Source organism: Vanessa tameamea, chromosome 14, assembly GCF_037043105.1.
Source record: "Vanessa tameamea isolate UH-Manoa-2023 chromosome 14, ilVanTame1 primary haplotype, whole genome shotgun sequence".
Classification (NCBI taxonomy): Eukaryota; Metazoa; Arthropoda; class Insecta; order Lepidoptera; family Nymphalidae; genus Vanessa; species Vanessa tameamea.
The window spans coordinates 3,129,443-3,154,142 of record NC_087322.1 but is presented as its reverse complement, the minus strand read 5'-3'; the positions used below and the strand labels follow the sequence as shown (position 1 = coordinate 3,154,142).

Genomic DNA, 24,700 nt, shown 5'->3' with positions numbered 1-24,700 from the left:
ATTTATATCACGGCACCTTATAGTTTCACGTGTTAGATAGATTATAGAACATATTTAGAGGTATGCAATCTATTTTATATATATAGAAAGTAAATAAGCTAAAGTTTATAACAAATTCCTGCTACTAGTGTAGTACCGTACACGTGCTGAGTGCGTGTCAATAGCACAGTATTAATTATATATACGTATAATGTATATGCTAGTACCTGCGTCTTAGCTTTGATTTCATTCGCCGTAATCGCATTTTCCTCTCTATTTTCATAATAAAATTAATATACGGTAAATTCCACGTGAGTTAATGCCACAAAATATTTTGATATTTATAGAATAATAAGCAGCGTTTAGTCAGTCGATTAGTCATAGTTGAAAGTATGCATTCGTATAATATACACTTACTTGCTTTGCTCGGGGGGGACCGACCTACGACGACCTCAATTAATGAGGCCTTATTAAATATAGTATTTATCATGGTTTAACTACGAGACGAAGAACTGAGCGCAACTTTGATAACGCCAGCGCATCCGACGAGAACGTGTCATACCCACTTCATACTAAGTGTAATCTAATTTATATATTTTACCTTTTATATAATGCTTCCAGTCGCCCACGGCTTCGCTTGCGTTTTAGGGATAGGTGGCCTGGTGTTGAGCATAAAAATGATGTCCTTCCGAAGGGTACAAGCTTGCTTCATATTAAATTACTTAAAATTCGGTTTCTTGGTTTTGCCGTTAAAAAGTAACAAACAGGCATACAGACAGAGTTACTTTCGCATTTATAATATTAGTATAGACATGTCATTGGACATTGATATATGTTTGAGATTGATAGTCTTCGACATCGGTTGACCGATTACCATATAATTTGGCCCATACGTATTTTTTTATGACGAATATTTTTAAACTATCTTCTTTGTCATAAATCACGTATTAGGCGCAGTGCACATCAACTTCTATACCGTTGAACAGATTACCATGAAAATTTGGTAAACGTTTTAACTACGAAAAATGTGTTAAGGCAATTATATTAATAAAGAATTATGTGTAATTTTATCTAATAAATAATATATATTATAATCATTGTTGATAAAACTATTTATTTTATTTTAAAAGTCGCAATTACAAAACGCAATCAAATGTTTTGTATACATTAAGAACGTCATATAAATGGCAAAACATTAATTATACATTCAATGAATAAAACATATTCCTAGACAATTTATATTTATAGCATATAGCAATAGCAAAGTGTTATTTTTATTTGTCATTACAAAAGTTTTTGATTTTACTTTTGAGTTTTTTCTTTTTTCATGACGCGTTTTTATCAAGCATATTAATCCAAGGTGCAAAAAACGGACCGATGATAATGTCAATTATTGGTCTATTAAAATCTTTATTTTTAGATGAAAAAAAAACTGCTTGTACCCGGGCTCTTGTTGTGCTTAAGACAGTTCGTTCCCGATTCTATTCCGAGAATAGTTAGTAGAATAGAAAAGGGTAACGATTACGTTTCGAATAGACTGCGATAACATGACAACTTATTAGTAGAATTGCAGCGGGTATCTAATACTTTATACGTCCTTATACGGGTTTCAAATACTTGACGCAGAAAATAATTACAGTTTAAATAATGTTACGTAATAATATATGTATTCTATAACGTTATAATTTTCTTGGTCAGTACACTAAGCAACTGCCTCGATGGTCTGTTGCCTAGCTTCTAAGGCTGCGTTTAATAGTTTTGCTCTGTAATTTTATGTCCTATGTAGTTGACTAGTCACTCTTGATGAAATGATCATCAAATATACATCCGAAATAGATCAGAGGGACATAACACAACACATCAGATGACTATAATATTAGTACATATTTATAAAATAAAACTTTGTTCAATTAATCAATTCAGTTAATCAAACAGAAACTAAAGATGAACAGTCTTAGAAATTATACATCGCCACATTTAAATAAGTCATAATTTAATGAAATATTCATGACGTCAGCGCCGAGAGAGAGAAAAAGACTTGTGTGACCAATGCTAACATAAAGATAACAAAGCACCCAAAGATATCGTTTAGTATAGTAAAATAATTGCATTTATTTAACCTTAATTTATTTAAAACCAAATATGTATGTTATAAATTAAACGAGTAAATAATTTTACATCTAATAGTAATGATTTCCGTTGCAGCCAATTTCATTCCAACGCTGACGTTTAAAAAACGCAGTCGTTTGCTATAATTACGAGTACACCATAACAAATAATCTAAGCTAAAAAAGATATCTAAGTAAAATGACGCCTACTTAATTATACATGATAATATTTTTCATTCAATCACAAAACTACATAGCCGTATACCGTAATACGTGAATTAAACTCTACCCATGATTGACCTCATGTACCTTTTGACCCGACCCACGAACGATTAATTGAACAGAAGTCGCAATTACGATCGTCGTACCTGTGTTTAATTAGTAAACAAGTGTGTCGAAACGAGTGACTGCGTCGTAGTATTGCTCCGTGTGTTATAATCCATACACTTGCAGAAAACTATAACTTCGCATGAATGATATTCAAGTTTTTTATTGTCCTTGATATTGAATACAAATAACAAACAGTACAACAACAATCACTAACGCGTCAGGCGATCCAACCAAGCGTATTGCGGTACGAACACCTAGCTATCTCATCTAGGTCGAATTATCCTCCGTAGACATACTGGTCGACGAAAAAGTAAGAGTCGATTTTGCTTTACGGGTCCAAAACTTCCTAAAAATGCAAGGTTCGATCAAGACTCTTAAGTCTTAACCAATAGTGGTCAGCGACAAATACCTCAGTTATTTTGGCCACAGACCAAATAGGTGTCTATTATAGTACCTATAGTATAATCTCCAGCAATATTTTTAACGCAAATAGAATCTTTGAAAGCCGTGGAGAAATGGTTTTATATGTTTAACCCCTGCGATGTCTGCCCTCGAATGAACACAAATCGGAGACGAGATGATCGCTTTCGCATACGCATCCGCTCCTGTGCCGGGGTCCGCTCGGATAGATTGACTTTTAATTTTTTTCTATCTTTCACACTGTACACTGATCGTAATCTTTAATTATTTTCTATTATAAATAATGTTCGATGTTTTTTTGCATAAACATATTTTATGGGTGGAAAGTCATAGCCCTTTGTGACCAGATAAAATACATGGGGATACATTTCAGGAAAAACGAGTAAATTCAAATCAGACTGGAATATCTCATATACGTTTCACACACTGTATATTAAAAAAAGTAATGTAAACGCGCCTCTTGTTTTGTCATTTTCGTTGCAAACGAGATAATACTTTGTTTTTTAAACAAAAATTTGATTAATGTTTTTTTTAGTTACTAACTCTAATTAATGAACCTTAATTACCAATATTCACATTCCAAGTCTGTAACGTTTTATTTTAATATATTTTTACATACAAATAAACAAAATAATATAAATAAAATAATAAATAGATGACGTTTAAGTATAAAAAAAATGTGACACTTCAACCATTACCGATAATGTAATTCATATACTAAACATATAGATTTATACATTTTTAATAACGACTTAACAATGAACACAATAGAATATTTAAGTCTTACATACATGACTAACGATAAATCTTCCCTAGAATATCGACATGAGACTACTTTCATTTTACGATTGTATATCGGATCATACTCGTATTAGGAAAACGGAACTTAATGTCCTACAATGTTTATTTAAAAGCGCTTGGACTATAAAATGTACTTTATCAAAATAAATTTGAATTGAAATTTTTACACTATAGGTCAATACAAATACTCCCGAACCTAAATTATTATACGGAAATAGTTTTTACATTAAAAACTTCTCTTTAAAAAGCTATAGAACAATTTCGGTACGCACCACACAAACAAAACAATCCGAAAGACTATGAGAGTCCAAGAACAGGGTAAGAGATGCAAAGGAAGAGACCGATGTCGTATCGGAAACTGTAAATTGACTCTACGAATTCAACGCGCTCGTTGTACACGCGTATGGCTTGCACCTAACCTTGACAGCGCTTTGATAACCTAAGGATTACAGATCTAAGTATTCATATTTGTAGCCAGTAGTATCACGATGTCGAAATTCGACACTAGTTCTTGTGTACATCAGTGGTATCGTACCTTTCGGCTTTTATGTATATACATATATACTATACATACTTCATTCTTATCATATAACGGTAAACTAGCGTGTAGCTAATTTGCTATATTGAAAATATATATTCTTATTAGAATCTAGACACTGAGAGTAACGCGGTTAAAGAAAAAAACTTTACAGCAGTATTATACTAATACTAGTTGTCGCAAGCGGCTTCACTCTCGTTTTAGGGGTTGTTCGTTAGGGGTTGGGCATAAAATACCCTATGTCCTTTCTTGGAGTGGAAGCTCGCTTCATACCAAATTTCGGTTCAGTGGTTTGGTCTTGAAAGTGCAACAAACAGACAGACAGAGTATTATTATTATTGAAAATTATAAGAAATAGGTCCTTATCTCTGTTAAAATTATAGATCATTAAACCAATACGAAAATATTATAACATAATCTACATTACTAGTTTCTAAGTTGTTTTGTATATCCCTGAAAACGCGTATGCAAAAATTCATGATCATCTGTTAAGTAGCTAACTCGTGTACCCCTAACAAACAAATTCGATTACGCTTATATTATATTAATAAGGGTTCAGGACTCTGTCTCGTGAAATGTCTATGTCTACGTAATATGTCTTTTATAAGATAAATTCAAAATAACAAATCAACGAACACTTTTCTTCTTAGTAACATAACATGTCTCCTGTCCTCATTCATCGATTCGTTTACCGAACTAGGTCTACAATGTGCTTGTATATGAGTGAAATATTTGACATTATTGATTCAGGTGTGTCCCTTCGGATAAATATTTACGAAAGCCACGACTTGCCTTCACTTATACGTCATACAGTTTGACTTGAATGACACCGAGTGAAATAGTTCGGGTAAATGGCGATGGTGGATCCCTTTTTAGACGGCTCCTAAATAAGGAGGAGTTTCTTTGTTCAACGCGTATATATTTATCAAGAAATATTTCATGAAAGCTGTTTGACCAATTATTTACTATTCCGATATAGTTTCTAATCCGATTATTTTTTCTTGAATTCGGACATTTAACTTAAACAGTTTGATCATACATCCTATCTAACCAGAAGACTAAAGACAAACAAACAACATTTGACATCAAATTCACGCGATATCATTGGTTGAGAGCTTAAATTATCTATGACAATAAATATGGATTTATAAAAAAATTGCGTTTTGAATACCGTTGAAGCTGTGTTCGGCACTTTGAAAATGAAATTAAAGTGGATAAATGTAGTTAAATGGAATAGTGTTGTATTATAAATACAGATATATTACTCGAAAACTGTTTGTTATTGTTATATATATAGCAGACTAAGCAGATTGCATGGAATACGTAAATCCAGGTTTGTTTATCTTAATTCCGTCTTTGATTAGAGTGGACTTTAAAATTATTTAATTATTAAATAATTGAAAATACAATTACTATATTAAATATTATGTGTAACTTTTAATTCGTTTTAATTTTTTTAATAATTTATCACACATATATAATAATTAAGATTTCAATCGTGACACAGCTATTAATAGAAATAGTTTTAACGTGCTATAAAATATACAGACAAATTGATTAATTAAATATTCTTAAAATAAAAGAAGTTATGATATAATTTGTAGAATGGTCTGCATTAAGTAGTATATTCGAGTACATTTGTTTGCTGTATATCCGGCCTAAGTTTCACACTTTCGGTATGTCCGGTGTTTGTTTGGCTTTTGTAGTACAGTCCAATGAGCGTGACGTTGTCGTACAAAGCACTCGCCAAAAGAGCACGGCGATGCCGAATATTACTATCAACCAAGTAATATCATAAAATTCAATATTTTAATAAGGTTCTTTTGAGCAATTATGAAGCATGATACATGATTAAATTGAATTTAAAGCTCGCCGGATAGCAATGTAGGTAGGACTCAGTAGTTTTTTCTTATATTAAATACGTGAAACTATACATTTATATTTTACTTGGTGGTATGTCTTTGTGCACACCCACTCATCAGATATTCTACCGCCAAACAGCAGTACTCAGTACTGTTGTGTTCCGGTTTGAAGGGTGAGTGAGCCAGTGTAACTACATGCACTAGGGACATAACATCTTAATTCCCAAGGTTGGCGGCGCATTAGCGATGTAAGGAATTATTAATATTTCTTACAGCGCCATTGTCTAAGTGCGGTGGTGACCGCTTACCATCAGGTAGTCCATGATCTCATCTGCCTACCGATATATTTAAAAAAAAAAATCTTTCAAAAATTAACCTTGGCTTGGAAATAAATAATTCCATCTTTTAGGGTAAAATATTCTGCCAAATTGATGCCTAGTCTATTGGCACTTGTTTCCTATAATTACGTAATTATCAAGTAAATATTATTAGAATAAGAAATGTTTGTGTTTTTCTATTGAATGCAAATTACTATGTATATTGATGTAAAATTATGTCTTTTTTTAAAGTAGCAATGCCCCATTTTAAGGAATTCTTATTTACCAATCCGATTAAGCTTAAAGCTTGTGCTAGGAGTGGGACCAATAAGCCAAGGAATCAGGATCAAACCTGCGACTTTTTATATTGCCTAGTAAACCATTGCGATATTCGCGCTTGTATGCAAAATACATATTTGTAAAACCACGAATTTTGTGTATTTGTAGTTATATTAATACCACGCAAGTAGGACACCTAAATACCTACTGACTGTAATATCCACAACTGGAAAACTCATTGTTGCCAGTTCTTCTCGGTACAGATTGCTTTATTTTTAATACGATTCTGTAAAATGACGATTTAAAAGATCTTATATAAGCCTACTTGAATAAAGTATATTTTGGTTTTACGTTAAAGTTATCTGATTCTCAGCGCATATTCTTAACACAACGATGGTAATGTGTTACATAAAAGGATATACAACTATTCCATATTTAAATTAACTTTAAACTTACCTTTCTTGAAAGTGAAGCATTATGTAATTCGTCTAAGGTAGGTCGCGGCGCTGCGTGCAGAGACAGCACGTTCCTGTAGTTATCAAGGCGAGGCAACGCTTCCCGCGTAAAATGTCTATAACAAACAACACATTATAACATATAACCATTGTTTTACACTTTTTTTTCTGTTAAATTAATAAAAAAAAATTGACACATTTCTTCACTATCTATATAATAGCTAAGTCCCACTCAATCATCATTACCATTTTTTAAATTTAATATATCATGTTCTGTCCTTTGCGGTTTGAAATTATTGCGGTAGAATAATTTAATTATAACCCCAGACAAAACCCCAGCCGACTTAGATAAAACTCACTCACTATGACCAATATAATTATTAACAATTTGTCTTAAAAAGTATTAAATTATATCTTATTCAAGTTATTAAATCTAGTAACAAAGTAATATTTTGCAGTTGAAAATGTTGTCCTTCGAGCCGGATAAATGAATGGAAAATACCTTGTATATTTAATATAGGGTTTTTATACACCTACGCAATTAATTCGACGCTTATTTAAAATCCCTTTACTTAATGAATTTAAAACATTGTACTGTTTTTCTACACCGAAGGTTATAACAATTGTGAAAGCATTATATTAAGCTACGCACATGGCGTATGCTAATTCATACTTTACGTAACCACGTTTTAGTGACGTTTATGTTTAAGGGAAATTTCGTAACAAATCGCATATGGTGAAATAGTTTTTCTAATCGTAACACAAATTGAATACGGTATAACTAACTATATTTTAGAAATTTAATTGGTGTTTACAGCGTTATCACTATCAGGACTAAGATATAGCTGGGGTAACTATCATCGTATAATATTTGTGAGAAAATATTGTTATAATATAGCCTGCACTTATTTTGAGAAATAATTCGAGTAGCATTGGATGAGATACTCGGAAACTTGCTTCATCTACTGTATGTACTTTCCGGTATGTACTTTTCTAATCTGGTTTCTGTTTGCTAATCGAACCTGACCAGATTAAAAGATCAAATAATTTCTTACAATATCATAATAGGATTTTTACGTTTTCGGATATTACCTGAAACTCTTGCCATATTTCGTGTCCGTAGCTGTGAGGGGGTCATCACTTTCCATTCCAGAACCGTCGCTTTCCGTTCCTTCGTCTTGTTTATCTTCCATCTAAGACAATGAAAATTAAGCAAAATTATCATAATTATAACAATAAGCTTTAACAAATGAGACTACGCGTCTTGACATAAACACAACGTAATTAATACCTACGTGGAGAAGCTTTTATAATTCAGTATACGGGTTCATATCGTTGTTGAGAAACATCCAGCGAATATGACTGGACTTGAATGATTATTATTTTTATTATTAGACAGTGGAGGCAGTGGAGTAGACATCGCTATTAAGTGGTCGTCCAAGTAGGAGGAAGTTGCACAAGATTTTGTTTGGGTACGAAAATGCAATTTATATAGCTATTTTAAATTAATAAGCTTCGACGCCATTTGACCATAAAGATTTACATATGTGTATGAGTATGTTTTATTGGAAGGATTTATACCCGTTTACTTTGTAGAAACTGCCCGCAAGATCGCACTGTAGCACATCAATCTCTAAGCCCTTTAGCAGATTGGTAAACTTCTGCTAGGACTTACTTTTTTGCTTTTATGATATGCACAAGGCAATATTTACCAAGTCAACCATGGAAACAGAGTTTACAATACTGGGTGATTACTACTAACAAGATAAATTACCAGTAAATACCTATACCTACATATGACTTTAGGCAGTTAGCTTAAAAATCATGATCGTTACATTAGGTATGTTATGATTATGATTAAGCATAAAAGCTAACCCGTGTTTCCTATAACAAATATTTTTAAGCCAAGTAAAGACATGCATATGCGTTCTTATAACGGAAATATTATTTAATCAAAGTAACTTAGAAACGAAATACTCCAAATTCAACCTTTGTAACATTGGTTTTATAGCTTATTTTCAATCGTAGATACAGATAATAGGCATTAGGTATTACAAGTCACGTCACGTTGAAAGCATTAACTACCCATTCACCATCAATAAGTCATTCGGAAAACAATTTAACACTCGGCCTTTTATAACGGTAGTTAGTAAGAACATTGAGAAATCAATTCATACTTCCAAACTTTCGATTATAGCAAAGTAACTAAGTTACAAGACTTTTCTAGCGTACTCATGTTAGAAACTATTAAATACGTGTAGTTATAAAAGCCGGACCTTGCCGTCTCCCTACGGTGCCTCGCAGATCAAGCTAATTCGCCGATTCCGGTTGTTATCAAACATCTCATAATAATCGTGAACTCTTGATAATTATTTAAGCCAAATATTTTACCTACTTGTTTAATTGTAAATGATTAAGAGGGTCAGCCACAGCTCTTTAGGCATTGAGAATATGCCCAGTTATAATATTTAAAAAAAAAAAATCTATGCCCTACTTTCCGGTAAACGCACGATAAGAAATAATAAAGAACTGGATCTAAGATGAATCTACATCGATAGAATAGTATATTTCATTGGAGGAAACTTTAATTTCGCAACAAAGTGATTATCTTATAATAGGTTCCTTCCTCTGTCTACATTATTTCCCGCGAAGTAATCCTAGGGTCCGGGTCAAGTCGAATTCAATCATTTCATTCAAGACAGCAAGGTCGGGATTGCCTCGTCGGCTATTTTTAGCTATCTAAATTTAGATATACCCACTTATCCAACGGCCAACGGATTCTGAAACTGATATTCATATTGCTTAAAGCAGTTGAAGTCTTAACAAACATATTTGTCATCGTTTGAATCAGGAATTGCATTTGATAAGACAATTGATCTTGATTCATGTAGAACTCGAGTCCATTTACTTTTATATTCATAAAGTAAGCAAAGAAAACGTATATTTGTAATCTTATTCGTCGTCTACCTGTACATTTTTAACTTATACAAACAGCAAACGCTCTATCTTAAATGTATCAAAGTATAAAAACAGGTAACGATACGAATGACGTTTAAATAACACCATCAAATACCTTAGTTGGTGATGTCGCTTTATGCTCGACTAGAATACAATAGTCAAACCACGAATGCACTCATTACAAATAAACCAATGACATTTCTCATGTCTCCGATTTTCGGATTGGAGAAAAAGTGTGGAAGATTCTATAAACATATTGTTAAGATAGCGTTCAACCACATTTTCTAACAATACACAATTGTATGCCTTAAATAAGTTCAACGAAATTATGAATGATATACTGAGCTGTAAATAATAAAATAATCAATGCTTACAAGCTTTAAATAATCGTTTATTGGTTTTGTTGTTCGCTCCGTGTGTTCCATCTTATTTTGTCTCATTGTTTTGTTACAATAATAAAGTGCACAACCTTTTGGATTTTTTTGTAAATTTCGAATTTCGAAAAATTGGAATGTGTTTTTGTAAATTTCGCATACCTACAAATGGTTTTGCTGCATTTCCTAACTTTGACTGGTAGAGAATACTTTCGCATTAAGCACGCCCTGTTTTTATATACATATATATTTTATGAAGCATAGTATTAAATAAATAAAATTCTTGTACTTTTAAGTGTTTGATCGGAACTGATTTTTTTGTTGTGTCCTACAACAAAACAATAATATTTTGAGGTGATTCGGCTATGGTATTTTTTAATAAGATTCGATCCTCTTAAATTAACTAGATACATTAAAATTGCACACGAGCTATGATGGTCGTTATTTTAATATAATTTCTAGAAGATCCTCAGTAGATACTCGTAAAACCGGTATAATCTGGTATAAGCAACCGTACCACGGCCCCCTACACCTAGATTAAAGGTTACGCTCCAGTTATAGGTCTGTTCACTCACGAAGGCATTAACGAATATAATCTTTTTTTTTTGCTGTCTATTATTCTTACATTAGCCATCTCTCGCACACTAAGACATCTTGTCACGCACACTAAATCACGACCGTCATACCAATATTTAACATGGAGGGGAGCGTTTTTCTAAATTAGCAGATCTATACCTTCGTATAGTGCTGTCGTATTTCTAAATTAGCAGATCTATACCTTCGTATAGTGCTGTCATTAGTTAATAAATAAGATTTTACCTTAAATATTCAATACTAGGGCTCTGTTAGTTTATCTTCACAGTATATATTCAATCGTTAAATAACAGGTATACGTGACAGAACCGTTAAGATGATGTTCTCCTGACCCCTAACTAACGTCGGCAAAGACGCCCATTTACAACGGAGACTAACTGCACAAGATTTATATATATTTATATATATATATAGCACAGAAGTGTGCAATTAATTAACTCATTTAACGTCAAAAAGCGTTTAACTTAAGCTTTATCTGAACAGTTTAAAATTACATTTCTGATATCAGTATCACTGGCTTTCATGGCTAACACTTATTTAATTATTCGAAATCTAAGTAGGCGAAACATGAGTGCAATAATTTATGAAAAATAATAACAATATCATATTCCAACATTTCTTATTTATGTGTGTAATGTGTGTTAATGTTTAGGACAAAAAGAAAAAAAAAATCATCCATTATATTTCCACTAGTATACCGAAACTTGCATTGGAACAATGTTGTGCTCCAAGTTTTATGTTACGGAGAGCCCCTACCCAGCTAATAGCTCCGAGATTTACGGGTTACTATTTCAAATATTCTGTGAATTTGTTTATTAAAATTAAATAAGCTAACTAATAACTACGTTAGTCTTGTTTATCGAGGGCAAATACCTGGGTAATACGATGAATAAATAGCATATATACAATTAATATTAAGTAGTATTAAGATTAAGCAATAATAAATAAATGTCATGGTAAAGTACAATATACATTATTCAATATATTGATACGTGCCAAACGAGTAATTAGTCGCGATTTAATACATCTTATCGCCTTGTATCGATCACGAATAACATAAGTTAACTACCTACATAATATTTATTTAATAAAGTAATGTTACCTTTTTATTTTATTTATAAAATAAATGGAATGTTATTTGTCTTTTATGCGGTGTCGACGTCGGCGTTTTTACTGAATGTAAAAAAGTACAATTATTATCACCTATCAACCAGTGAAGAGATGAATTGAAGCATATCCCATAAAATAAATTAAAGTGTTACATTAGTTTTATCCATCGTAACATTTATAGACCATGCACACGTGTTTTTTAAATGTATAAAATTAATACTTTTTTTACGGTATTTAGTATTAGGACAATGAAGTTAATAATTATAATATAACGGAATTTAATTGTGGATTTGGTCCGTTATGTAGATGAAAAAATTTTGAATAATAATTTAATGTTGAATCAAGTATAATTAATTAATTCGTTACAAACATAATAACAGCTGAAATTGGTCAATTTTCCTGCTAGTTGCACTCAACTAACCAAATAATCATATAAATTATTATTATAAATCAATTTTATGAATCTCGTAATCTGTATACAATGCAGGGTATTTACGTACCATACGATTCATAAGTCTTATAATATGTAAGACACAACAAACACATATATTGACCATCATTCAAGTGTTTGATTGCATGTGTTAGTCATACCAAATTTTAGTGTGTTAAAAACACCAATAGCCTTAATAAAAAGTGATGTTATTCTCATGTCATATTACCCGCTTTAAGCATTGCATCGCTTAGCATTCAGTGGTATCTAGTGATATTATTAAGACGTACGCCGAGGCTATGGGAAGTGTATAGGTAGTTATCCAATTTGTCGCTATTATGATTTATCGGTATAGGCGCCTCTGACCTAGACCGATGAAAATATTTTTATGTTACTTAAAGAAATGATAATTTTTCCAGATATAATAACCATTTTACATAAGTATTATGTTTATTTTTGTTTTGTTGTTTTCCTTGATATTTCGTCGCAAAATTATGGCCACAGTCAACAAAGGTCAGATTGAAGTAAGATTTTTGATATAATATCAATAAAAATGTTTATAATATATCAATGCATGATTATAATATTATGTATAAGATTAATTGTATAATAATAAAGACGAAATCATGCATGATTTAGCACAAATAATATTGGTCGAAATTCGACTACACTCGATTTTAGCAATTTTTAATAAGTTTTTTTTTAATGTGGAAAAATTCCATGAGGAAGACATCCAATACTGTTGAATTATATGAATATTTTTTAAACAAATCAACTTACGCAACGATTTTATTTCTACGTCTACAATTCAACAGTATTTCTATAGTATTTTCAACCATTCAATAGTAGTAATAGACTCATACAAGCAATTAAAGTCTTAAATATATAGAAAAATATTGGTACAACTCAAAATCAGTAAGCATATTTTTTTCTTATGGAGGCTTAAAATTTACGGACGAAAATAGAGAAATATGAGCAAATGATAATGCAGAATCGTTGGACGTACACGTTTTATGGCTTACTGAGTGAGAAGATTGTTGAGGAATCTTCAAATCTCTTGTAAGTTACTTATAGCTTATTCCGAAAACGATACCATGTTGAATACACCGGTTCTCGTCCGATCACAAAAATTAAGCCACATCGGGCGCGTTCAGTACTTGAATGGGTGACCGCCTGGGAAACACCGCGTGTCGATGGCCCATTTCTACAATCCCCGAAAAGACGAAGTGGGTACCCACTGGTAAACCTGCTGGGTTTTTAGTGGGTTTACCGATGCCTTTAGCTCCGGTGAGCTCCACATACCCCCCACATCATGTGGGGGAAACGCGTTAAGGCGTTTTGACAGCGCAAAAAGAGCTTATTCCGAAAGGTTTTTGCTGATTTATTAGGACATCGGTTTGGTATAAGCCTTTAAGTGTACTGTGATACATTAATTTTATTCTATGACCAGACTATTTACATATATGACTAGCCTTATTGTGTCTTTTATACAGAACCTTATCTGATTGTATAATCAATATCTATTTGTTTTATCCTATGCGACAATGGAATGATTTTCATTATTTAATTACAAACATTGAAACTCTGTTCTTATCATGGAATCAAAACATTGTTTAAATAGGTCATATTACTAGAGCCATACAATTTAAAATTAAATACCACATTAAATCTATGAGGACACTAACTACCTGTAGGTAGTTTGTTTTATAAGCTTATCAGAATGAGGTCATTCCTAGTTCCTGCATTGTATTATATTTACAATATATAGTAACAATATGAGATTTTTTCTATTTGCTTTATTAAATAGTGTTTTAATATGTAATTTTTATGAGTTCAAACTTTGCTTTTGATACTTCAATGAATGTGTCAAGCATAATGCTACGAATATCTAAAAGATATAGTGTAAGATTCATCAAATCAACCTAAACTAAAAGCTAAATGTTAAAGCAACATATGTTAGTTATTATTATAATTTTTTAAAACACTAAACTTAACTTATATTTATAGGGCTTTGCATTGCGCTAATCCAGACTTACAAAGTTATTGGTCAATTATTAATTTAAATTTTCATTTTTCTTTCTCAATATCAACTTCTATACAAGCAATAACAGCTCATGAAGTAGTTTTAAGAAGTTTATTTGTTGTAATGCACAATTTTTTGATAATATGCAGTTGGCTAATAGAATGTAGAGTTGTTGTTCAGGTCACTGTAACCGTTACAATACCAGGAATTTCTCTACATAAGTCCCTACAGCTTACTGAGTTTTTCTTGTAGGTTCTTGTCCAGTCTAAGGTGTTTCTTCCTAAGCCAGTGTTAGTTTTTTTTCCTTGACAGTCAGTAAATGTAATCCTTCTCTATTGACTTAAAACTTACAGAAAAATCAACCATGTTTTTTAACAATTCAACACAATTTGCCTACTCAATAATTAAAACTAAACAGATTCCAAAATCAAAATTACATTAAATATGATAAAATATGAGCAAAGTTGTATATATATAAACAACTTTAAGTTTCTTATTATGTATTAAATAATTTACACTATTCTTATGTGGTTACACAACACTGTAATGTTTCAGTTCTGATAAACATTTTAAAAATGTTCTATGCAAACCAGTTTTTGTTTCAAATAATTATTAATTTTCTTACCTGAAACCTTGTGGTTGAGGGCTGATCTTTGAACCGAGAAGGTTTTTCGATGTCTCGGAAGCTACTCTTTGGTATGGGAGACTTCGGGCGCACCAACGAACCGTTGGTCACAGGTTCAATTAACAGTTTTTCTCTCTCCCCATCTTTAGCCTTAAATTGCAGTCCAGCCTCGGCATCAGTTTCGTTTCTTATAATTTCAGACGGATATTGTATATTGCCATTCGTAGCAGCCATTGATTTCGCCGAACTGATTTTTCGAAATCGTCCAATAATAACGTCTTCTTCATCGTTTACCGGTATATTTATTTTTTCTGTTGTTGTTTTATCATTGACGATTGTTAAGCTTACAGGACTTAACTCGATATCTTTATGAGATGATGCCATTTTGTAGAAAAAAATATAAAGAAAAAGTAACAAAAACCTTGTAGTTTAATTCATAAAACTCATTTTTTGAAGTTTCGAGGTTGTGATTTGATCGGATACTAAAACGCTGAATGAGCAAAAATTAAATTAATTTCACCCAACAGTAAAATAATAAAGTCACTCATTATTTCAAAAAAAATAAGTTTTCTTTAGAAGCTTGTTAACAAATATCTGTAAAGCGCGGATAAGACAACTACCATTTTAAAAATTGAACAACCTAATCGAAACGAAGTTCAGAATTTGACTGACATCAGATTTTCACAGTGACAAATTGACAACTGAAACTGACAATTCGTATTGAACAAGAACGAAGGAAATGAATTCGTTCATGAAAAGCATTCCTCTATTTAACTCTGAATGCAAGTCTTTTAAGCCTTCAATAAATATGCCTCTAGTATGTGATATTAATTGTGTATAGATGGCATCACAGGTACTGTTATACTCTATTTCTATGTCTAGCCTAATTGATAGCATGAAAATTTTAAAACACTAAAACTGAATTTGATTAGATTTGCAATTAAGCAAGCGAGAACCCCAAAAAAGGAAGTAGGCTACTTTTTTTTGTTTATCCTGACAGTTAATTCCTAAAACTTGAGTGAACACTTATTTCCATTTTAATTTTATTCCCAAAATTCCGATAACAGTTTCATCGACGTTCAAACGCCATTTTTTCCATAATCCATAGTGAATTTCATAGAATAATCAAGCTATCGACCAATGATATCGCGACAATTTGCTGTCAAATGTTGTTTATTTGACTTTTTTTACTTTTATTTTATGGTTGGAATAGAGTATAGGTGCGGCAAGACTGCGGTGTTGTTGTAAGTAAAAACGCCGAAGATGAAGATTTTGAAACAAAATGTTTCTATTCAGTTCAAATATTTATAACTGGTGTAAATGGAATATACGAGTCTAAAGATGTTAGAGGTATTGGTTTTGATGCAAAATATATGAATGGTAAACATGTGGACGGTGGTGTGGATAATGGTATACATGTGGAAAGTGGAGTAGCAGTAATTCGTGCTTTCACGTGATCAGCAGGTGTCCTTTGCTCCACTCTGTTTAGTAAATAAATAATAGTAGTAAAAAGCAGTACCCGAATCATTGGCTTCGGCTTCGGCCACCTTCGATCAACAAAATCACCCCTTCGGGTTCAGCCAGAATGAACCGAATTTTAAAGTGAAACTGCGCTAAATTGAACGAGCTGTTACGATTTCTTGAGAGCGCAATGGAAGAGGCGATGAGAGATGAAGGTGTTGATAATTATTAAATTGATTGATATTGAGATTGTTTATAATTATTAAATTGTTTAAAAATAATTTTAAAAACTTCCTTCTCTAGGTTAGTCTCACACTACTTGAGAAAAACTAAACCTCATTAAACTTATTAAATTCCTTGTAATTAAAATATAATATTTCATAATATATCGAAATTTTATTATTTTTGACGAGTTGTTAGGTGATTTTAATCACCTCGTTAAATTATTTATATACATAGTCACTATAAACTTTAAAAAAACGTTATTTTATTTATTCTTAACCAATCATGAAAATAACTATTATGGTTTTCAAATGTTCGGCTGCGGTCGAACGTTTGATGATAGTCGATTAATCAAATTCCGCTTCGACTTAAGAAATCGACCTTCTGCTGGATACTAATATTGACGATGTTAGATGCAAATTTATTACAAACAATTTAAAATCATTTAATTATATGATATTACAAATTTCAGCTTATTTATTGTTTGCTATCGGTATCAGGAGGTTTCCTCCGTCCATACATACGATTACCATTAATACGAAGATTTCGATTTTATTTTGTTTCAATAAACGTAAGTATTGGTTATATATTCTGTGGTTTCATTGAAACTTAAAAAACATCTATTAACTAGTAAAGTTGATAATTATGATTTTAAAAAATATTAAATAAGATTAAAAATAGAAATCAGATGAATAACTAACTAAATAAACTTTCTTGATGTATTTGACTTAATAATATTATTCAGTAAATAGTGCGTATTAAATAAATTAGTTTATTTCCTTATTAGTTTCTACTTTCTAGTAAGTTTATAGAGTCGATAATAGTTTAGCTAACGACGCTCTATCACAATTGTCAATTAATTCTATAAAAGTTTAAATCGTATCAGTTACATATATTTGTTAAGTGTCAACTTATATATACGATTAAAAAGAAAAGTACATTAAGTAATTAGTACAATAAGTGTGTTTATTAAGACTATACCTGAAATAATATAAGTATATATATATTTGTAGGTACCAAAATAACAAAAATAAATATGGGTTTCGATGATGGGCGTATGGTTTTAGAAAGCCCTAACGGAGCATATTACTCGGGCCAAACAGTTCGAGGAAAACTCACATTTGAACAAAACAAAGTAAAGTCATTTCGAGGTGAGATACATAAAAATAAATAAGCGGCTTTACTGATTTAGAAATAAATCTTTAAAGTACCCGTAAAAATTAAATTTATTTAGACACTTTAAAGAAATTGATTAAAGGATTCAATTTTTAATAAATATAATATTGCTATAAGACAAGTATAATAAATATATATAATATAAATGGAGAATATCTGATAAAAAATTATATTATAGTTATCAAAATCATAATGGTTTTAGTCAGCAACATTTTTTCTGTTAAATTTTTTTACATTTATATTTAAAACAATAGCTAAGTGTATTTTATACTTTAGGTATATATGTGAAAATACTTGGCTTCTGCAAAGTTCACTGGACAACAACAGAATCACGCAGAGTTAATGGCAAAACTACAACTTACAGGAAAACTCATGAATCATACGAGGAATATGTCAACATGAAAGTTTATTTAGTTGGCGGTGAATCGGGTAAATACCAATTAAAACATAAGATTTGTTTTTTGCATCAAGATTGACAATTTCAATAGATATTAAAAAAATATACATAGTTTGTAATTACATGGACATCTATCCAGCATTACAACTAGTAAATAAAATTAATAATATCTCAGCTATCAATTGGCATTATTTGTTTTTAAACATGATCATCTATCAAAGTTGTTATGTTGTTTTGTAATTCATGAAACATTGATAATAAGTGAATCATTAGATTGGTTGATAACATATTAAATTATGCTTTTAAATTTAAGACTACTTATCAACTATAATAGATAGCTTTTGAATTTATATTATAATTTAATAGGTATTTTACATTTGCAGGAGACCATCAAATACAACCGGGACATTATGATTATCCATTTACTTTCAACCTTCCTGCTGGATGTCCGGCGTCTTTTGAGGGCAACTATGGTCACATAAGATATGAGATTAAAGCAGTTGTAGATAGAGCATTTAAATTTGACCAAGAAAAGAAGATTGCTGTACGAGTAATAACTCCCATGGATCTCAATAGTGATCCATATTGTAGGGTTTGTATTTATTATTCAAAGACAAAATGTTATTCAAGATATTTTAAGAGTATTTAACTTGTCAACTATTATGATTAGATTAGATGTGAAACCAGTAATAGTGTATTATATGAAGTCTCTTGTTCATTAGAAAATTAACTAATGAACTGAGCAGTGTTTCTTCCAGAATGAGTCAAAACGGAAAGGCAGATATAGGTTATCATGAAAGACAATTTTTTTAATGAGTACATGAAATATTTATAAGGTAGTCAATTGAGTACATCTATGTTTGCACACAAAATTGGTCACTATATTATCTTCTATGCATTTGAAATGTGTTCTTTGTGAACACTGTGGCCACCATAATCATATATATTTATCTGAACTCAACATCCTAGAGCTTTATAAAATAATAACAGTCTTTCTCATTGAAATTTTCATTAGTGTATTATTACATATACAATGAACACCTATCTATTTTCCAATTGGTGTAAAGATAATAGATAAAATATTATAATCATTTACGTAAAATTTTTCATTTAATACTAATACAATATTAATAACTTTTTGCTTATCTTATTGAACAGGAACCAATTGAAATGGAATTCAATGCTTCATATTGCTGCTGCTGTTTTAGTTCAGGTTCATGTGATACTGTCGTCAATGCTCCCATGTCTGGCTACTGTCCTGGGCAAACAATTCCGATTGAAATTTCATGCGAAAATAAGGGCAATGTAGAAATTAGCCAAATTGTCATACGCATTGTTAAGGTGAGAATAGAATAATGTTTTATATATAGAATATTTTTTGAATGTAGATTATTATGGTATATTATTATATAGTACGGACTATTGTCATACTCACTTCCAACAAAACGTTTAAGCATAGTTGAAGGAAATAATCAATTATTTTTAAGGAATAACAGCAACATATATTTAACATACAATTAAATACTTATTGATAAAAAATATTGGTTCTACAGTAATTTTCTCAAATTTATTTAATGGGTTGGATGAATACTCTGTAAGATTTACTTATATGACTTCTAAGTGCTGTCTAAACATATTATTCCTCTCCACCATGATTTTGTTGTCCTAATTGTTTATTTTTATGACAGTTTAATTAAGTTCAAATGATTCTTTTAATATAACTTAAACCATTGTTAAGCCAGTCAGTAAGTTTAAACAAAATCCCTTATGTCTGTTTTAATTAAAGCTAATGTTTTTAGGAAGTAGTCTTTATTGCAACACACCATTCGGGAAGAAGGACACAGAATGATGTCGTAGCTGAGATAAAAAAAGGGTCTGTACCTGGCGACACCACTCGCAACTGGACAATAGATATGGAAGTACCTGCTTTAGATATTTACAATGTGTCTTCATGCAGATACATTGATATAGATTACAAATTAGAAGTAAGTAGTTATTTAGATAAATTATGACACTCTTGTTTATGTATAATTAATAACTAGTCACTATTTTATTTTTTTTTGCTATATCTGCACTGTTACTATTGAGGTATTGGATTGTGTGTTTAATATAAATTGTGCTAAATAAAGAAAAACATTGACAGTTTTTGAACCCTTTACCTTATATTGGAAAATTTACAAAACATAGCCTTAAAACTCACTGACCTCTTTTTTGTATGTATTTGTTTTAGGTCACCATTTCTCCTAGCGGATGTCACAATGACTCGGAAGGATCACGAAAAATAATTATTGGGACTACTCCCTTAGTTGGTTTCCAGGACAATGTACACAATCCACTGCAGGACCAAATGCCTCAACCGATTGCAGCAGTGACCCAACAACCCTTATCGTCTTATCCTGCTGCCAGTCCTTATCCATACCCTGGCAGTCCTCCCTCACAAATAAATGCACCGTATCCAAACAGTCCTCATCAACATCTTCCTTATCCTGTCACGTCGCCATACCCCAGCCCGAATCCGCCGTATCCTACAAACGATGTAACGCAATCACCTTATCCAGCTGGAAACATACCATACCCTATCGGAAATCCGAGCATTGTAAGTAATTCACCGTATCCCAGCCACAACGCTCCATACCCTGATAACCCCCCTCCATACCCTGGAAACGATTCGCCCTACCCTGCTGCCCTTCAAAATGTGCCATATACACCAAAGCAAATGGGATCCACTCCAGAAACAGGATCGAATGCGCCCGGTAGGACCTTATTAAAGACTGGTAACATCGGTTTTACCGTCCAAGGCAACGTGCCTTATCAGTCGCCGGGGGTCGGACCATCTCTTCCTGTATCTGTAAGTACTTACTACTACTCCTATATGTTTTTGTTAATTATTTATTTATAATTATATACATATGTACGAACTACAATATTTTTTTAGCCTGTTCCTGGAAACCCATACTCAGCGGCAAGTGCACCAGTGCTTGATTCCCCCGATACTGAGAAAAGTGAGTTTATATATTTCATTGTCATAATTTTCGAAAAAACAATACTGATAATCTATAATAAGTGTATTTAACACTTTGTTCCATTTATATTTTTTGTATATGTTTACTAAAGAATACATTATTGTTTCAGAGAAAGAAAATGAATGAAATTTGAAAAAGGACTTGTGAAATGCCTAGTTTATGACGTCTCGCCTGTGTCATCCGCAGAAGAAATTAAAATAAGAATTATGAACGCTTCAAATACAATGCGGAATAATTTGACTAGTTCGGTAGTTAAGTCACAACTTAGAAAAATAATGCGACTTTGCGTTCCCAATAGGGGAAGTCACTTCGAATAAGAACTAGGCTAAATTACAAAATATCTTAATTGTAACTTAGCTACTGAACTGTTTATGTATCTAAATTTTATTTTAAATTTGTATTAAGTAAATAAGTAAGTTTTTTATTTTAAATCAATTTTGTGGGAATTTTAAAGAGCGACCTTTAGTACGAATTCGGTCATCTTCGAATACGAATTTCCACCAGCGTCCTTTCTGATCATTTTATTTCGGTTGCTTTGAAATAAATTCCTAGTTTTTATACAGTTTCGGAAAGCTAAGTAAACGATTATGTTTTGAAAATAATCTGCAGAACAAGTTTCATAAGGTTTTTTTTTTTGTTTTTCAGACAATTTTGAGGGAAAAAAATAAATTTGAAATAATGTCGTTTTCTGTCTCGCATTTTTAAATTTGGACCGATAATTATTGTTTAAATATTGAATAATATCCAGTCTTTAATCGTTTTTTATAAATCAGAAGAAAAAAATAGATTTTAATTGATACTTTTTTTTAAATAAATTTTTGAAGTTCCAATTTTGACTTATTTTGAAAAAGTCTAAGAAACGTGATAACTCAAAAATGGTTCACTTTTGCATTATGCATATGGGGGTTAAAATTATCGCAAATAGTCACCCCCTATCACCTCCTAACGGGAATACGTCGAATTACCAATAACCTGTATATACATTTTATAGTAACACAAGATTTTTTTGATAATTTTTAATTATGTAATGTTGATGTAATGACGCTGTTATAAGATGTTAATTTTATATTCAATGTTACTCTTTACTAACATTTTTATAAAACTTTACACTGCAAAAGTACTTGTGATACGTACTGTATAGGTAGTGCTAATTTATCTAAAGTTAGTAAGGAAAATAAGAATTGTTTCAACTTAAAGCCATTATGTTACACTGACTTTGTACAAATTAGCACTAGTTGCATATATCGATAACTAGTCTTAGTCACAATATATAAGTACTTATTCATAAATGAGATTTGATTATTGTTTTAATGTATATGTATAATATAATGTACATGCTTATGATTCATACAAATCTTATTTAAAAACAAGACTTATTATTTGTTCTAAATTCTGTTAGGATATGTCAGTAAGAAACCGTATCTTGAAAATGATTATGAAGCGTCAGGAAAACTACGATGAATTTAATAAAATATAAAGTCAATTTAGTTTTTAATAAATGTTGTTTCAAATATTTTAAAATTAAATGATATACGAATTATGAATGAGGACAGGATATCTAAAATAATGCATAGAAACTACCATAGCAAAGGTAAAATGAAGGATTTTCTTTTGATTTAGTATTTATTAAATGTACCTACTATTATTGTAAATAAATAAAGCACAAAATGACAATAATCAAAATACTTTTTCATCTAAATCTTATATTACATTATAATTTTTTTGCAAACGTTTCAGACAAAAATGATTAACATAAGGTTTCCTGAGCACAATATATATTTCTGGTTAGGTTGGAATTTATAACTTTAAATTAAAACAATTCAAAGACAATTAACTTCTATAGCGTTGCTAACGGTATTTAGCGCCTGACATCATACGGCGCTCCAAATGGTTCTATCCTAACAGAATTAGAAATAATGTTTACAATTAATTGATATATTACTACTATGTAAAGTCAGTCAAAATTTTTATAAAGCATTTATATTTTTACAATTTTATAAGATATTATTAAGAAATGTTACAATAATTATAACCACATATTTTTTGTTTCATATTTTGTAGTTACTTAGTTTTATGAACAATTTATTAGCGTTTATCAAGTAACTGGTTAATATTTGATCACAATATTGACTGTGATAGAAATTACAATCCTGACCAATCAAAAATAAAATGTATCATGTATGTTATCTAAAATGCAAGCATTTTATGTTTAGTTTTGTATTCGTTTTATTCAGCTATGAGCAGTGAGTTAGCATACATGTGTATAAGCGTTGAAAGCTTGGAAGGTTATAATGAAAATAATAATAATTTCATAAGAGGAAAGTGATAAGAAATTGAAATAAAAAGGATTGTTTCTCATTTATTAATTTGATATATTTATTAAGAAATATAAATTTATAAAATAGATATAAAAGATTACAATATATTTCTATAAAAAATAACAATTATTATTTTCTTTGTTGTGTGTTGTTACTGTTAGTGCAAAAAAAAATTCTACTGCCATTCGACATTGCATTAATTGTATTTTTAGTTTTATTCATGAAATGATAAAAAAATTTGTTATTGATTAGTAAAAAGCAAACAAAAAAGTATTATATTAGCAAAGTAAAACATCAATTTAAATGCTCTGCTGTTTAAATAGACATCATTTCATTTACGTATGACTTTTTGCACGAATAGTAACAAATTAAATTTTATATCAACATATTAAACATACTTATGAAAATGATTACCATTTATTTAACTCACTAGTCCTTCGATGTCCCCAGGTCGAGTTATGATAATTCTTCTTTGTTAGAAAAAAATACATTTAATATTATTTTTTGCAATCAATTACTCAGTTTTCAGATAGCGTGATTGAATGTCATCATACTTTCTATTTTATTTCTTAGACAAGGTATTATTCAATAAGATATTATCTAACCCGTTGCTGCCGATAATCACGGTAAAATCCGCGTGCGATCGGAATGGGATGCTCGTGGAACTGAGACGGGCGGACCGCCTGGTAAGGACTGCAAGCGCACGTCGATGCTTTCGAGACTATAGGACGTATTGTTACTTATTCATTAGTATTAATTTTGACTCGAGGTTTATTATTTTAGTGTTTAATGAAGGTGGAAAGAGGGGGATTATATATCTGAAAATTTAAGGCGAAATAATTCAGACAAATACATAAAATCATTAAAATACTTACCCCTACTTAGGCTAATTTGCTGAAA

General features: G+C 31.0%; 2 protein-coding genes across 3 annotated transcripts in view; one reads left to right on the top strand and one right to left on the bottom strand.

The window, feature by feature from the left end:
• LOC113398808 (bumetanide-sensitive sodium-(potassium)-chloride cotransporter) overlaps positions 1-15,891 on the bottom strand; it is a 28,183-nt gene extending 12,292 nt beyond the window's left edge. For both annotated transcript variants that reach the window (XM_064216903.1, XM_064216904.1), the window contains exons 1-3: positions 15,204-15,891; positions 8,182-8,282; positions 7,091-7,205 (exon numbers count right to left, since the gene is read on the bottom strand). In XM_064216903.1, coding sequence (XP_064072973.1) covers positions 7,091-7,205; positions 8,182-8,282; positions 15,204-15,587 — 600 coding nt within the window. In that variant the 5' untranslated portion in view covers positions 15,588-15,891. The remainder of the gene's footprint in view (positions 1-7,090; positions 7,206-8,181; positions 8,283-15,203) is intronic.
• A 1,994-nt stretch (positions 15,892-17,885) lies between these two features.
• On the top strand, positions 17,886-21,619 carry LOC113398809 (arrestin domain-containing protein 17-like). Its single transcript, XM_026637739.2, has 8 exons — positions 17,886-18,037; positions 18,339-18,491; positions 18,843-19,051; positions 19,618-19,800; positions 20,259-20,444; positions 20,690-21,307; positions 21,395-21,461; positions 21,592-21,619. Exons 1-8 carry the CDS (start codon positions 17,923-17,925, stop codon positions 21,606-21,608), a joined length of 1,548 nt encoding a protein of 515 aa, XP_026493524.2. The 5' UTR covers positions 17,886-17,922; the 3' UTR covers positions 21,609-21,619.
• The last annotated feature ends 3,081 nt before the right edge of the window (positions 21,620-24,700 follow it).